Source organism: Ranitomeya imitator, chromosome 6 (genome assembly GCF_032444005.1).
Source record: "Ranitomeya imitator isolate aRanImi1 chromosome 6, aRanImi1.pri, whole genome shotgun sequence".
In the NCBI taxonomy this organism is placed as follows: domain Eukaryota; kingdom Metazoa; phylum Chordata; class Amphibia; order Anura; family Dendrobatidae; genus Ranitomeya; species Ranitomeya imitator.
Window position 1 is genome coordinate 44723097 of NC_091287.1, and position 14973 is coordinate 44738069.

At 44.2% G+C, this 14973-nt stretch overlaps 1 protein-coding gene across 6 annotated transcripts in view; it reads right to left on the bottom strand.

Annotated features, from left to right (window-relative positions):
- The window catches only part of ARHGAP21 (Rho GTPase activating protein 21), a 147089-nt gene that overhangs the window by 15357 nt on the left and 116759 nt on the right, over positions 1 to 14973 (bottom strand). For 3 of the 6 annotated variants that reach the window (XM_069729580.1, XM_069729578.1, XM_069729583.1), the window contains 7 exons: positions 8127 to 8288; positions 5434 to 5533; positions 5287 to 5326; positions 2604 to 2729; positions 1516 to 1812; positions 885 to 955; positions 481 to 626 (listed from right to left, as the gene is read on the bottom strand). In XM_069729580.1, coding sequence (XP_069585681.1) covers positions 481 to 626; positions 885 to 955; positions 1516 to 1812; positions 2604 to 2729; positions 5287 to 5326; positions 5434 to 5533; positions 8127 to 8288 — 942 coding nt within the window. The remainder of the gene's footprint in view (positions 1 to 480; positions 627 to 884; positions 956 to 1515; positions 1813 to 2603; positions 2730 to 5286; positions 5327 to 5433; positions 5534 to 8126; positions 8289 to 14973) is intronic. The other 3 variants (XM_069729581.1, XM_069729579.1, XM_069729584.1) reach the window with 1 other exon arrangement.

Sequence of the window (14973 nt, forward strand, 5' to 3'; positions counted from 1 at the left end):
TGCTGATTCCAAAAAAATTAAGTTTGTAAAATAAATTGGTTTGTATCGACAATTTTCAAGACCCATAACTTTTTTTTTCATCAGTCCATTCAGCTGTGTGAATTTTTATTTTATGGCAAGGCATGCTATAGTATATTTTTGTTACTTTTTGGGGGCTGCATACCAACTCTTGATTGCTTCTAACATTCTTTGAAGGAAGCAAGATGAAAAGAACCAAAAAAAAAAAAAAAACTCCACCATTCTGGAGGTTTGATTTTTTTTTTTTTTGCAAAGTTTCCCGTATGGATTAAATAAGGTACCAAGTGTATATAACACAGCCGGCACTTTGCAGTCTATGGAGTAGAATCACCTCCACACCTTTCTTTATGCAGCTGACATGCAAAATTATAGGCATGGCGGATGTTTGGAAGGCGTTAAACGCAGTCATAATACAGTCAAGAGAAAAAAGTTCATCGGGAAAAAAAAAAGATAAGTTTGAACCTTTGTTGACGAGCTTCCGCTCAGAATCCTGCTTCGGGGAGTGCGGACTCTGCAGCCTGGAATCTGTTTTAGCGCTGAGGATATTTGGTATACTGAGGGGTGGGCGGCCAGGTTTGGGGGATGGTTCGGTTTTATTGTTAGAGGATCTGAAATAGAAATAAAAAATGAAAATAAAGATTTTGAATTGTCTCGTTACAAAAGGAGACAACATTGTGTCATAAATGAAAAAAAAAACAACCAAAAGAAAACCCCAAAAGAAAACCCCAAAAGAAAACGCCAAAAGAAAACGCCAAAAAGAAAACCCCCAAAAGAAAACCCCCAAAAGAAAACCCCCAAAAAGAAAACCCCCAAAAAGAAAACCCCCAAAAAGAAAACCCCAAAAAGAATAACTTCAAATCACTTACTTCACTGCGGCATTGTAGTCTTTGCGCTTCCGTTGTTCTTCTATGAGGTCCCTGCTTGCCTGGTTAGTTTCCTAAATGGCAAGGGGTAAAACATAAATAAAATAAATGTTGTACTTACAAGTCTTGATACACAATGACTAAAATCATAGAACAAAATCAAATTTCAAAGGAGAGCTGCTCACTTCACCCTTGGGTTCTTTGTAAGTCATGTTAAGAGCCTTACACTTTGGGGTATACATCAGTGGGAAAATGTGGTACAGAAATGTACAACGGACTGATGGAAGCCAAAAGGGACACTTTTTGGCCTCTACTGGTTGAATGGAGCTCCACAGAAGAGATTGGTTTATACGTCAGGAAATTTTACCACCATAGACAACAAATGTAGGGTTCTCACATTACGTGGCCAGGGTCTATGCATGGCTCAACATCTCAGGTTACACTTTATTGTGGCTTCAAAATTAGAAAAGTTTGGGTTTCGTGATTATAATTGGAGCGATTCATAATGTAAAATGTCTATGTTGAAGGTTGATCAAAAGCTGAGCCTTTTAGATACCAAATGCAAGTTTTTGTGGGACAACTGATGAGCTCTTGTACGGTCCTTTCTTAACCCAACATATACAAGAAGACTCACCTCATCGTTCTGGTTGCCATTTTCTCGAATAACATTGATCCACGCCAACATTTCATCCCTGTCTTTAGCTTGGAAAAGATACTCCTGGTTGGAGGTTGTAATCCGAAACACATTTTTCCTCTTGGTTTCGCTGTAGGATATATCGGCTAAACAGCCGGTAATGTTTATCGGCTGCTCTTCTTCAGACTGCGAGGATAAGTGTCCAGTCTGATCCTTCTTGTCCTTGTGTAGATATAGGGAACTGTTGCGCAAGATGACATAGACCTGCTTCCAAGGCCTCATACTGCCACCAACTTTCTGGAAATAAACATGGTACAAAAGCCAGATTACAAAACCAGATCAATATCATATTGGGTAGATTCTAAATTACGGCAAGAGCTCGTCGCGATGAGCAAACCGATTTCATGTAAATCAAGTTTCCATTGAATTTTTTGTGGAATTTGCAGAACCTGGAGCACCCTTAATGCCTTATAGCTACAACATTGTATGGTATAGCACAGCCAATCAGGAGGGTCTGTCAAAGACTGTATAAAAGCTACAGCAGGAAATGCAGCAGCCACTTTCTGGTGAATCTAGATAGTGAGAAGATGTTACAGATCACAGCTTAGCCATATAGATAGGGAGAAAGTCATAAAACACAGAACAAACAAAACATATAGTGTTTGTGACCGCACGACAGTGAAAATTAGTGTGCAAGTAAAGTGAATATTACAGATTTAATTGATAGGAGGAGAGCCACTGTGTCAGAGTCGGAGGACCCACTCTCTGTGAGGTATGGACACACGGCTGGCAGCTGCCGATGTGGTTAAAATTCTTACAACCACATCTTTTCAGGGCAATTGTAGGCTGTGGAGTCCTTCAAATTCTTCCAGGAAATTTGCGGTGAATCAAAAGCTGGTGAATATATTCACTTTACTAGCTTGACACTACAATATAAAGCCATGAGAAGGTCTCATGGTGATCGTTGTGATCCGGTTACTGTCTACGCCTGACCCTTTTATTCTGCTGACTGATACTCGATGTCTTCGACCTAAAATGAGAGATGGTCTATCGTGATGACCACAGACTGAACGCTCATCCTCGCCTACCTTTCCTTTATCGGTGATCAGCTGTCGGAAGTATAAATAATCTTCCTTGTTCGAATCGATGAAGACATCCGAGGAAGAATCCTTTCTGGAGTCCGAGTCTTCGGAAGACTGCAAGCTCTGTGGGCCCTGAAAGAAAAGACATGTGGGTACAACCCGACTGGCCGATCTAACACTGTGGATATAGAATACGTGTTTACGCGGGTAATTCCCTGCGGGTAACATGATTACGTTCATTTGTAGGGTGATCGCTGGCCCATTTCCTACCAACGCGCTTTTCGATTACTGGCTCATTTAAATAGGCCATAAGGCAGGTTTTAAATACCGTGATAAATCGGTCATGTATTTAATTATCGAGTGGTCATTGTGCAAATATTCACGTTTCGGCAATTTTTGATGTAATGTGCACAAGACGAGTTGTTAAACACCGGTTACGCTGGTCTGACTGCAGTCTTGCGATAAATTTGATAGGCATTGTGGACATATTCCCTTACTAAGGACTCTCTTTTTTTAATAGAGAAATCAATAACTTCCATCATGCAGAAATGCTCCTGTCCAAGCCTTCCTACGGAGCACCAAGTGTGTGGTCAGCAAAAAAAATGGGGATAATTTAATGGACTGATCAGACAATTGTAAAGCGCATATATTATACATTATCCTTTATAGAATCTGAGATCTCCCGTCCATAGAAATACAAGGTAAGGATTTAGTACTAGTCAGGTTAGGTCCGTCTGGTGGGTACGCCTTGACGCGGTGGGATGGGCTTTATGCCCTTCGGATCAGAATAGCGCTAACCAAGGACCTCATGTTATTTACATGTACTATTACTATCTACTTGCGGTAGGGTGTACGCTCGTTATGTTTTGGGGTTTTTTTTTGCATGGAAATACTGTGCAGATAACCACACTTATAAATAATGTCGGGATCTCCATGGTGTAAATGCTTCTCGCTATCTCTACAAGATCAGTCTAAACCCATCACACAATGTGATGTCTCCTGACGTCCAGGAACGCAGAACTCGTTACTCAGCATATGGGGAACGGTGATGAATATATACAGTGCCTACAAGTAGTATTCAACCCCCTGCAGATTTAGCAGGTTTACACATTTGGAATTAACTTGGCATTGTGACATTTGGACTGTAGATCAGCCTGGAAGTGTGAAATGCACTGCAGCAAAAAAGAATGTTATTTCTTTGTTTATTTTTTTTTAAATTGTGAAAAATCTTTTCAGTGGGTCATTTATTATTCAACCCCTCAACCCACCAGAATTGTGTTTGGTTCCCCTAAAGTATTAAGAAGTAGTTCAGGCACAAAGAACAATGAGCTTCACATGTTTGGATTAATTATCTCTTTTTCCAGCCTTTTCTGACTATTTAAGACCCTCCCCAAACTTGTGAACAGCACTCATACATGGTCAACATGGGAAAGACAAAGGAGCATTCCAAGGCCATCAGAGACAAGACCGTGGAGGGTCACAAGGCTGGCAAGGGGTACAAAACCCTTTCCAAGGAGTTGGGCCTACCTGTCTCCACTGTTGGGAGCATCATCCGGAAGTGGAAGGCTTATGGAACTACTGTTAGCCTTCCACGGCCTGGACAGCCTTTGAAAGTTTCCTCCCGTGCCGAGGCCAGGCTTGTCCGAAGAGTCAAGGCTAACCCAAGGACAACAAGGAAGGAGCTCCGGGAAGATCTCATGGCAGTGGTGACATTGGTTTCAGTCAATACCATAAGTAACGTACTCCACCGCAATGGTCTCCATTCCAGACGAGCCCGTAAGGTACCTTTACTTTCAAAGCGTCATGTCAAGGCTCGTCTACAGTTTGCTCATGATCACTTGGAGGACTCTGAGACTGACTGGTTCAAGGTTCTCTGGTCTGATGAGACCAAGATCGAGATCTTTGGTGCCAACCACACACGTGACGTTTGGAGACTGGATGGCACTGCATACGACCCCAAGAATACCATTCCTACAGTCAAGCATGGTGGTGGCAGCATCATGCTGTGGGGCTGTTTCTCAGCCAAGGGGCCTGGCCATCTGGTCCGCATCCATGGGAAGATGGATAGCACGGCCTACCTGGAGATTTTGGCCAAGAACCTCCGCTCCTCCATCAAGGATCTTAAGATGGGTCGTCATTTCATCTTCCAACAAGACAACGTCCCAAAGCACACAGCCAAGAAAACCAAGGCCTGGTTCAAGAGGAAAAAAATCAAGGTGTTGCAGTGGCCTAGTCAGTCTCCTGACCTTAACCTAATTGAAAACTTGTGGAAGGAGCTCAAGATTAAAGTCCACATGAGACACCCAAAGAACCTAGATAACTTGGAGAAGATCTGCATGGAGGAGTGGGCCAAGATAACTCCAGAGACCTGTGCCGGCCTGATCAGGTCTTATAAAAGACGATTATTAGCTGTAATTGCAAACAAAGGTTATTCCACAAAACATTAAACCTAGGGGTTAAATAATAATTGACCCACACTTTTATGTTTAAAATTTATAAAAATTTAACTGAGCAACAAAACTTTTTGGTTTGTAAGATTTATGCATCTGTTAATAAATCCTGCTCTTGTTTGAAGTTTGAAGGCTCTAACTTATTTGCATCTTATTAAACCTGCTAAATCTGAAGGGGGTTGAATACTACTTGTAGGCACTGTAGGTCATCTGCATACAACAAGTGGAGCAGTACAAACCTTTATGGGCTTCAAGCTGGATACATGCTTCAGAGCGCTGCTGGAAAAAGAAAAAAAAATAGGAAAAAGACGGGAAGAAAATGATCAGATGATCTGTGACCTGATGAAATCTGTCCAAGGAATGAATGCGGGTTTACTGCAACTTACGCTTTCCCCTCCTTATATTCATCCAGTCCTTCATCGCAGGATTTAGACCTTTCAGTCTTTGAAGCGGAATGGACTTCAAGAGCGCTGGGTCTGATGGGCTCTGGAATTAGATAATACCGATAGGTTGTGGGTCTGCAGAGCCGTCATACAATATGCAGAATACATGTCGCAGAGTACAACTGGTAAGATGCATAAAAAAATAAATCTAAGTAGCTAAAACTGCAAAGTCCTAGGAGTTGAAACAGGCCTCGCGCCCGGCGCACTCACGCTCAGGCCTCGCGCCCGGCGCACTCACGCTCAGGCCTCGCGCACGGCGCACTCACGCTCAGGCCTCGCGCACGGCGCACTCACGCTCAGGCCTCGCGCACGGCGCACCCACGCTCAGGCCTCGCGCACATTGGATTTAGTTTATTCTGCAACCAGTATGGATGCTCCATTACACTACATAAGGTTTGTGGTGAAAGTAGTTCAAGCAACTTCGTTGTTTCTACTGTTTTTACTGATCTACACGAAGGAGCTACCAAACAGATTTTACAGTAAGGCACACTAATGACCTATATATTAAAAGGGGTTGTCCAGGCAAAAAGAAAAAAAAAACTTTTTGGGTTTGGAGCTGGAGCTATAACAAATTAAGTGGCCTATTGATCTGGCGCTGACTGCTCCGTGGTCTCCAATGAAACAGGAAGAGGAAACGACACTGTTCCGGTCAGGCGACTTGTGCAGTGCGTCAACAGAAAAACAGCCAATGACGTGTTGCTCTGACCCCTGCAGCCAATCACAGGTTTCCCTGCTGCTGGTGTAACAGTGTAGACAGAAAGCAGCCGGTGATGGGGTTATACAGAGCTCACGTATACGGAGGACTACATGGCAGTGGGTTTACTAGTCCTCTAGTGTTCTCCTGCTGTGATCTTTAAATCAAAACCACAGCAAGCAGCCCAGTAAGTGATACATCACTGGAATCAGGGTCTCCGTCTCTACAGTAATTTGCTCTCAGATTAGGTGGCAAAAACCCAGTGACAGATTCCCTTTAAAGTCCGTATTAAAACTGCAGAATTTCAAGGTTGTGTTCACACTCAGCGGCCGTGCTATGATGCTGTAGTCGTGCTATGTAATGTAGCTGTATTTATTTCCCTGCAAAATTAAGTGACCATCCTGGGAAGTAGTAAAAGACCGGACTGATGGGGTTTTCAGCCACAACATGATGACTGCATCGATACGAAGCATAAAAAAAGGGACAGTAACTCCATGACCTGCTACAACAACAGCTTACAAGGTTCTAAAATAGGGGGAAAAAAAAAATATTAAAATATATATATATAATTATTTTACTTCATGCTTTGACTAGTAGGGAGGCCATGCACCAGTCATTGCTTTATCCACACTAAGCCCGGGCATGTATACACTGGCGTTGGTAATTTATTAACCGTATGCAAACAGTAAAAGCAAATTCAATTCTTGAGAAATGATATCCCGTGTTGACACATTCTACCTTCGCCACTTGGCACGGACTGGAAAAAATATATTTACTGCACGTATAAAACCGTTCAGCAGAGAAATAACCGAGTTGCACAATAATAACAATTTTAATAATCAATTCCTGTTTAAAAGGGAACTGGATTCATTCTTGACCTGTCACTCAAGGAGAAGAGGGCGGAAGAAGCTGCCGGGGACCGGCCCCTGGGACTAGACACCAGACAGTCATGGTCAGGGCTGAAACGGCAGAGCCACCGATACGGCAGAGCCACCGATACGGCAGAGCCACCGATACGGCAGAGCCACCGATACGGCAGAGCCACCGATACGGCAGAGCCACCGATACGGCAGAGCCACCGATATGGCTCGGCAGAGCCACCGATACGGCAGAGCCACCGATACGGCAGAGCCACCGATACGGCAGAGCCACCGATACGGCAGAGCCACCGATACGGCAGAGCCACCGATACTGCTGCCTGCTGTTCGGGCGTCATGAATCAGCCAACAGGTTCACTGTGGAAAGTATTTTTTGCTGGATTTTTTACCACTAGGTGGCAACATTTACACAGCTGTCCATTTGATATTACCGCCTATGATCGGCTAGATGGGCGAAATTTTTGCGTTTTTAATCAGTGCCGTGCAGCTTCGCTACAGTAACACTGACTCATACTACAAGATCTAGGCAGCCATTACACTTAAAGGGACACCTTTCAGCAGGATTTCACCTCCTCCCCCAATTTATATGCCCATGTAGCCCTTTCAAAGAAACGTTTAGCAATACCTTTACATGGGCAGACCGCTGCTCTGTTACTGGGAAATCAGTGTTTGAAATGATATGCAAATGAGGCTGAAGAGCTATGGTAGATCTGAAGCCTCTGTCACTCCAGCTCTATTCCACGCTCAGCACCACCTCCTCCTGCTCAACTGAGCCTCTGTGTGACTTCAGGCAGAGGAGCCGTCAATCAAGCAGGACGACGTGGCAATGGGCGGGAATAGAGCTGGAGTGGCAGAGGCTTCAGATCTACACATAGCTCTTCAGCCTCATTTGCCAAATTGAAACGCTGATTTCTCAGTAACGGAGGAACAGACTGGCCAAGGAAAGGTGTTGCAGGACTTTTCTTTGAAAGTGGTACATATGCATTTTTTTGGGGGGGGATGAAATCTAAATAACAGATTCCCTTTAAGATCAATGAAAGAATTAAAGGTCAGTGAATATTTACCGTTATCATGAGAATGGAGACGGCGTAAGGAAGGTTCAGACGCCGTGGGGCTGGGAGGAACAGTAGTGATGGTGGGGAGCGGCTGCTGCGCAGATGTGGAGATCACAGCAGACGCAGGAATGTTCGCTATCTCGTGGTCTAAACTGGGACTTGTCGGCTCATCTGCAAGGGGGAGAAAGGAAAACATTCCACAGAATCACTATTAACATATCAAACACCGCTTTCTGCATAACTTGTGAAATATTACAGATTAGGCATATACAAAATCCAATCAAAATGACAAAAAATACAGCAAAACCAAGTCTAAAAGGCAAAAAGCAAATAAAGTAATAATCGGCAATATCAAATTGCGGCTCTCCAGTTGCTGAAAAAAATAAATAAATCCACGTACACAGAAAATTCTCAAGTGTTCATTTGCACAATGTCTCCAATAGATTATTCTGTATTTTTTTTTTTTTTTAGCATTTAAATCATGGAACATATGCTGGGCACAGTTACTTCCAAGTCCCAGAATAGCCTATACGATTTGCCACGGCTTCATTCTTCAAAAACTGCACCAGTCCTATCCACCGGTTGTGTGTAGTCGTAAATCTCAGCTTCATTGTCTCATCAGAAAATGAACTATGGTTTATTAACACGTTTTCTGCAAAAATGCATTTTTAAACATTTGACTTTCTTTTTTTGACGGATGCTTTTTTATTTCTGTACATACTACTTTTCAGCAGTCTCGCCGTTATCACAGACCGGAACGTAATGAAAAGGTAACAGGCTGTATGTAATTCACAATCCAATATTCACAACGGGTGATGTCGCAGCTCACCTCCTCCCCCTCCCTTCACGTTTGCCAGATTAGAGCATGCTCAGATCATTCCTCCAAAAACAAATATGGTGCGAGAGTCCGTCTATTGCCTCAAGAGCAGAGCGTCAATATTAAGTTTTGGGAACACTGAAAGTTGCACTTTTTTTTTAAAACAAATACATTTTTTAACCCCTTCATGACCCAGCCTATTTTGACCTTAAAGACCTTGCCGTTTTTTGCAATTCTGACCAGTGTCCCTTTATGAGGTAATAACTCAGGAACGCTTCAACGGATCCTAGCGGTTCTGAGATTGTTTTTTCGTGACATATTGGGCTTCATGTTAGTGGTAAATTTAGGTCAATAAATTCTGCGTTTATTTGTGATAAAAACGGAAATTTGGCGAAAATTTTGAAAATTTCGCAATTTTCACATTTTGAATTTTTATTCTGTTAAACCAGAGAGGTATGTGACACAAAATAGTTAATAAATAACATTTCCCACATGTTTACTTTACATCAGCACAATTTTGGAAACAAAATTTTTTTTTTGTTAGGAAGTTATAAGGGTTAAAATTTGACCAGCGATTTGTCATTTTTACAACGAAATTTACAAAACCATTTTTTTTAGGGACCACCTCACATTTGAAGTCAGTTTGAGGGGTCTATATGGCTGAAAATACCCAAAAGTGACACCATTCTAAAATCTGCACCCCTCAAGGTACTCAAAACCACATTCAAGAAGTTTATTAACCCTTCAGGTGCTTCACAGCAGCAGAAGCAACATGGAAGGAAAAAATGAACATTTAACTTTTTAGTCACAAAAATTATCTTTTAGCAACAATTTTTTTTATTTTCCCAATGGTAAAAGGAGAAACTGAACCACGAAAGTTGTTGTCCAATTTGTCCTGAGTACACCAATACCTCACATGTGGGGGTAAACCACTGTTTGGGCACATGGTAAGGCTCGGAAGGGAAAAAGCGCCATTTGACTTTTTGAATGAAAAATTATTTCCATCGTTAGCGGACACCATGTCGCGTTTGGATAGCTCCTGTGTGCCTAAACATTGGCGCTCCCCCACAAGTGACCCCATTTTGGAAACTAGACCCCCCAAGGAACTTATTTAGATGCCTAGTGAGCACTTTAAACCCTCAGGTGCTTCACAAATTGATCTGTAAAAATGAAAAAGTACTTTTTTTTCACAAAAAAATTCTTTTCGCCTCAATTTTTTCATTTTCACATGGGCAGTAGGATAAAATGGATCATAAAATTTGTTGGGCAATTTCTCCCAAGTACGCCGATACCTCATATGTGGGGGTAAACCACTGTTTGGGCACTCGGCAGGGCTCGGAAGGGAAGGCGCGCCATTTGACTTTTTGAATGGAAAATTAGCTCCAATTGTTAGCGGACACCATGTCGCGTTTGGAGAGCCCCTGTGTGCCTAAACATTGGAGCTCTCCCACAAGTGACCCCATTTTGGAAACTAGACCCCCCAAGGAACTTATCTAGATGCATATTGAGCACTTTAAACCCCAAGGTGCTTCACAGAAGTTTATAACGCAGAGCCATGAAAATAAAAAATAATTTTTCTTTCCTCAAAAATGATTTTTTAGCCTGGAATTTCCTATTTTGCCAAGGATAATAGGAGAAATTTGACACCAAATATTGTTGTCCAGTTTGTCCCGAGTACGCCGATACCCCATATGTGGGGGTAAACCACTGTTTGGGCGCACGGCAGGGCTCGGAAGGGATGGCACGCCATTTGGCTTTTTAAATGGAAAATTAGCTCCAATCATTAGCGGACACCATGTCACGTTTGGAGAGCCCCTGTGTGCCTAAACGTTGGAGATCCCCCAGAAATGACCCCATTTTGGAAACTAGACCCCCAAAGGAACTAATCTAGATGTGTGGTGAGGACTTTGAACCCCCAAGTGCTTCACAGAAGTTTATAACGCAGAGCCATGAAAATAAAAATAAAAAAATTCTTTTCTCAAAAATGATGTTTTAGCCTGCAATTTTTTATTTTCCCAAGGGTAACAGGAGAAATTTGACCCCAAAAGTTGTTGTCCAGTTTCTCCTGAGTATGCTGATACCCCATATGTGGGGGTAAATCACTGCTTGGACACATGCCGGGGCTCGGAAGTGAAGTAGTGACGTTTTGAAATGCAGACTTTGATGGAATGCTCTGTGGGCGTCACGTTGCGTTTGCAGAGCCCCTGATGTGGCTTAACAGTAGAAACCCCCCACAAGTGACCCCATTTTGGAAACTAGACCCCCAAAGGAACTAATCTAGATGTGTGGTGAGCACTTTGAACCCCCAAGTGCTTCACAGACGTTTACAACGCAGAGCCGTGAAAATAAAAAATCATTTTTCTTTCCTCAAAAATGATGTTTTAGCAAGCATTTTTTTAGATTCACAAGGGTAACAGGAGAAATTGGACCCCAGTAATTGTTGCGCAGTTTGTCCTGAGTATGCTGGTACCCCATATGTGGGGGTAAACCACTGTTTGGGCACACGTCAGGGCTCGGAAGTGAGGGAGCACCATTTGCCTTTTTGAATACAAGATTGGCTGGAATCAATGGTGGCGCCATGTTGCGTTTGGAGACCCCCGATGTGCCTAAACAGTGGAAACCCCTCAATTCTACCTCCAACACTAACCCCAACACACCCCTAACCCTAATCCCAACTGTAGCCATAATCCTAATCACAACCCTAACCCCAACACACCCCAACACACCCCTAAACCTTATCCCAACTGTAGCCGTAACCCCCCCCCCACACCCCTAACCCTAATCCCAACTGTAGCCATAACCCTAATTCCAACCCTAACCCTAAGGCTATGTGCCCACGTTGCGGATTCGTGTGAGATATTTCCGCACCATTTTTGAAAAATCCGCGGGTAAAAGGCACTGCGTTTTACCTGCGGATTTTCCACGGATTTCCAGTGTTTTTTTGTGCGGATTTCACCTGCGGATTCCTATTGAGGAACAGGTGTAAAACGCTGCGGAATCCGCACAAAGAATTGACATGCTGCGGAAAATACAACGCAGCGTTTCCGCGCGGTATTTTCTGCACCATGGGCACAGCGGATTTGGTTTTTCATATGTTTACATGGTACTGTAAACCTGATGGAATACTGCTGCGAATCCGCAGCGGCCAATCCGCACCGTGTGCACATGGCCTAATTCTAAAGGTATGTGCACACGCTGCGGAAAACGCTGCGGATCCGCAGCAGTTTCCCATGAGTTTACAGTTCAATGCAAACCTATGGGAAACAAAAATCGCTGTACACATGCTGCGGAAAAACTGCACGGAAACGCAGCGGTTTACATTCCGCAGCATATCACTTCTTTGTGCGGATTCCGCAGCGGTTTTACAACTGCTCAAATAGAAAATCGCAATTGTAAAACCACAGTGAAATGCGCAGAAAAAAACGCGGTAAATCCGCCATAAATCCGCAGCGGTTTAGCACTGCGGATTTATCAAATCCGCAGCGGAAAAATCCGCAGAGGACCAGAATACGTGTGCACATACCGAAACCCTAACCCTAGCCCTAACCCTACCCCTACCCCTAACCCTACCCCTAACCCTAACCCTACCCCTATTCTAACATTAGTGGAAAAAAAAAATTTCTTTATTTTTTTATTGTCCCTACCTATGGGGGTGACAAAGGGGGGGGGTCATTTATTATTTCTTTTATTTTGATCACTGAGATATAATCTATCTCAGTGATCAAAATGCACTTTGGAACGAATCTGCCGGCCGATTCGGCGGGTGCACTGCGCATGCGCCCGCCATTTTGGAAGATGGCGGCGCCCAGGGAGAAGACGGACGGGACCCCGGCAGGATCGGTAAGTATGATGGGGTGGGGGAGGACCACCTTGGGGATCGGAGCACCGGGGGGGGGGGGGGGAATCGGAGCACGGGGGGGAATCGGAGCGCGGCAGGCGTGGAACGGAGGCACGGGGGGCGTGGAACGGAGCACGGGGGGGGCTGGAACGGAGCACGGGGGGTGAAACGGAGCACGGGGGGTGGAACGGAGCACGGGGGGTGGAACGGAGCACGGGGGGTGGAACGGAGCACGGGGGGTGGAACGGAGCACGGGGGGGGGTGGATCGGAATGCAGGGGGGGTGATTGGAGCACGGGGGGGGGGGGGGGTGATTGGAGCACGGGGGGAGCGGACAAGAGCACGGGGGGGAGCGGAGCACTGGACGGAGGGGAGCCGGAGCAGTGTACCAGCCAGATCGGGGGGCTGGGGGGGCGATCGGTGGGGTGGGGGCACATTAGTATTTCCAGCCATGGCCGATGATATTGCAGCATCGGCCATGGCTGGATTGTAATATTTCACCCGTTATAATAGGTGAAATATTACAAATCGCTCTGATTGGCAGTTTCACTTTCAACAGCCAATCAGAGCGATCGTAGCCACGAGGGGGTGAAGCCACCCCCCCTGGGCTAAACTACCACTCCCCCTGTCCCTGCAGATCGGGTGAAATGGGAGTTAACCCTTTCACCGGATCTGCAGGGACGCGATCTTTCCATGACGCCACATAGGCGTCATGGGTCGGATTGGCACCGACTTTCATGACGCCTACGTGGCGTCATGGGTCGGGAAGGGGTTAATATAGTGATAACAATAAAAACCTTTATTTAAAAAAATATTTATTTTCTGAGGACATATTCCCTTTGCCGGCGATGAGATGGAATACCAGAAACAACCTACATTGTGGAGTGAATTCTGGAGAAAGCAGCTACGTTTTTCTTATCCAATTCACAATTTCTCTTAACCCATTACTTGCCAAATTAGCACAAAAAAAAATTTTTATGACAGGTTTTTAATGATTTGGGTCATAATGAATCAGAAACATAATTTGCAACATTTTTTCAAGTACGGATTTTCCAGAAAAGGGCGTCCAAATATTCAATTAAAAAAGGCAATGACGTGATTTCCTATTTTGAAAACATTCATTTTACAAACACAACACAAAAAATTGGACCTAATTGTAAAAATTATAAAATCTTAGTTGCTAGAAGCTAAAGATTAGGCGTCCCAAAAACAGGACATTGGTAGATAATGGGTTAACGGGTCACGGTATCTACAAGATATAGGTTTACGCCATGTTTTAGGTCTACTCCTCGGACAGCCCCTTCTCAGTCACTAAGTATCCTCCAAATAAGATCATCAATACTCCCCTCCGCAGAGGCGATCACTGCAACCAATCAGCAGACAGTAAGGGGACCGCAGGGATCATGTCAGACAAGCCAGAGAACCAATGGCAACGCTGCTGGAACGGCGCAGGCACCAGAGGAGAGTTTAGGGGATATTATTTTTTCTTAGGGGAGACAGTGATTGAGATCCTCTTTAAGCTCCCAGTACACCATCGACGACCACGCAAACAGATCAGTGGGAATGGTCGATGTGTGTGGTGGGCCTTCTAGCACTTTCCCAACAAAAAATGTTGGGGGAGATAAGGAATCAGCATGTTTTTGATTTAGGACTGCTGATCCTTTTATTCTCAGCAAGGTAAGCCGCCAGAAAAGTCTGGCAGAGGCTCGCTCAGAACACAAGTGCATTCGATGAAGAAAACATTCTGGCCATGGAGGAGTCAGGAAAGATGATGGCTGTCCGAACCATCAATGGGGCTACAGCTAACCCTTAGTGTGCAATCTTTAATGAAAATAATGAAAATGGCTGTTGAGGCAGACCGTGGTGCTTGTCTATCCCTAGACTCCTTTTATTCACTTTTAAATGGGTCATCCGGTTTCGACAACTCTTTTTTTGTATCTCATACTATCCTTATTAAAAAAAATATGACCAAGTATGGGGTTGACAAGGCTACGGTTAGGTGGATATATAACTGGCTCAGCGACCGTACTCAAAGAATGGTAATAAATGGTTGCACAATCAACTGGAAAAGGGTTTCAAGAGGGGGACCACAAGGCTCTGTCCCGGCCCCATGTTTATAAATGATCTACATAAGGGAACAGAAGGTAAACAAATGATATTTGCAGATGATGCGAAGCTAGGAGGGATAGCTAACAGAAAGGA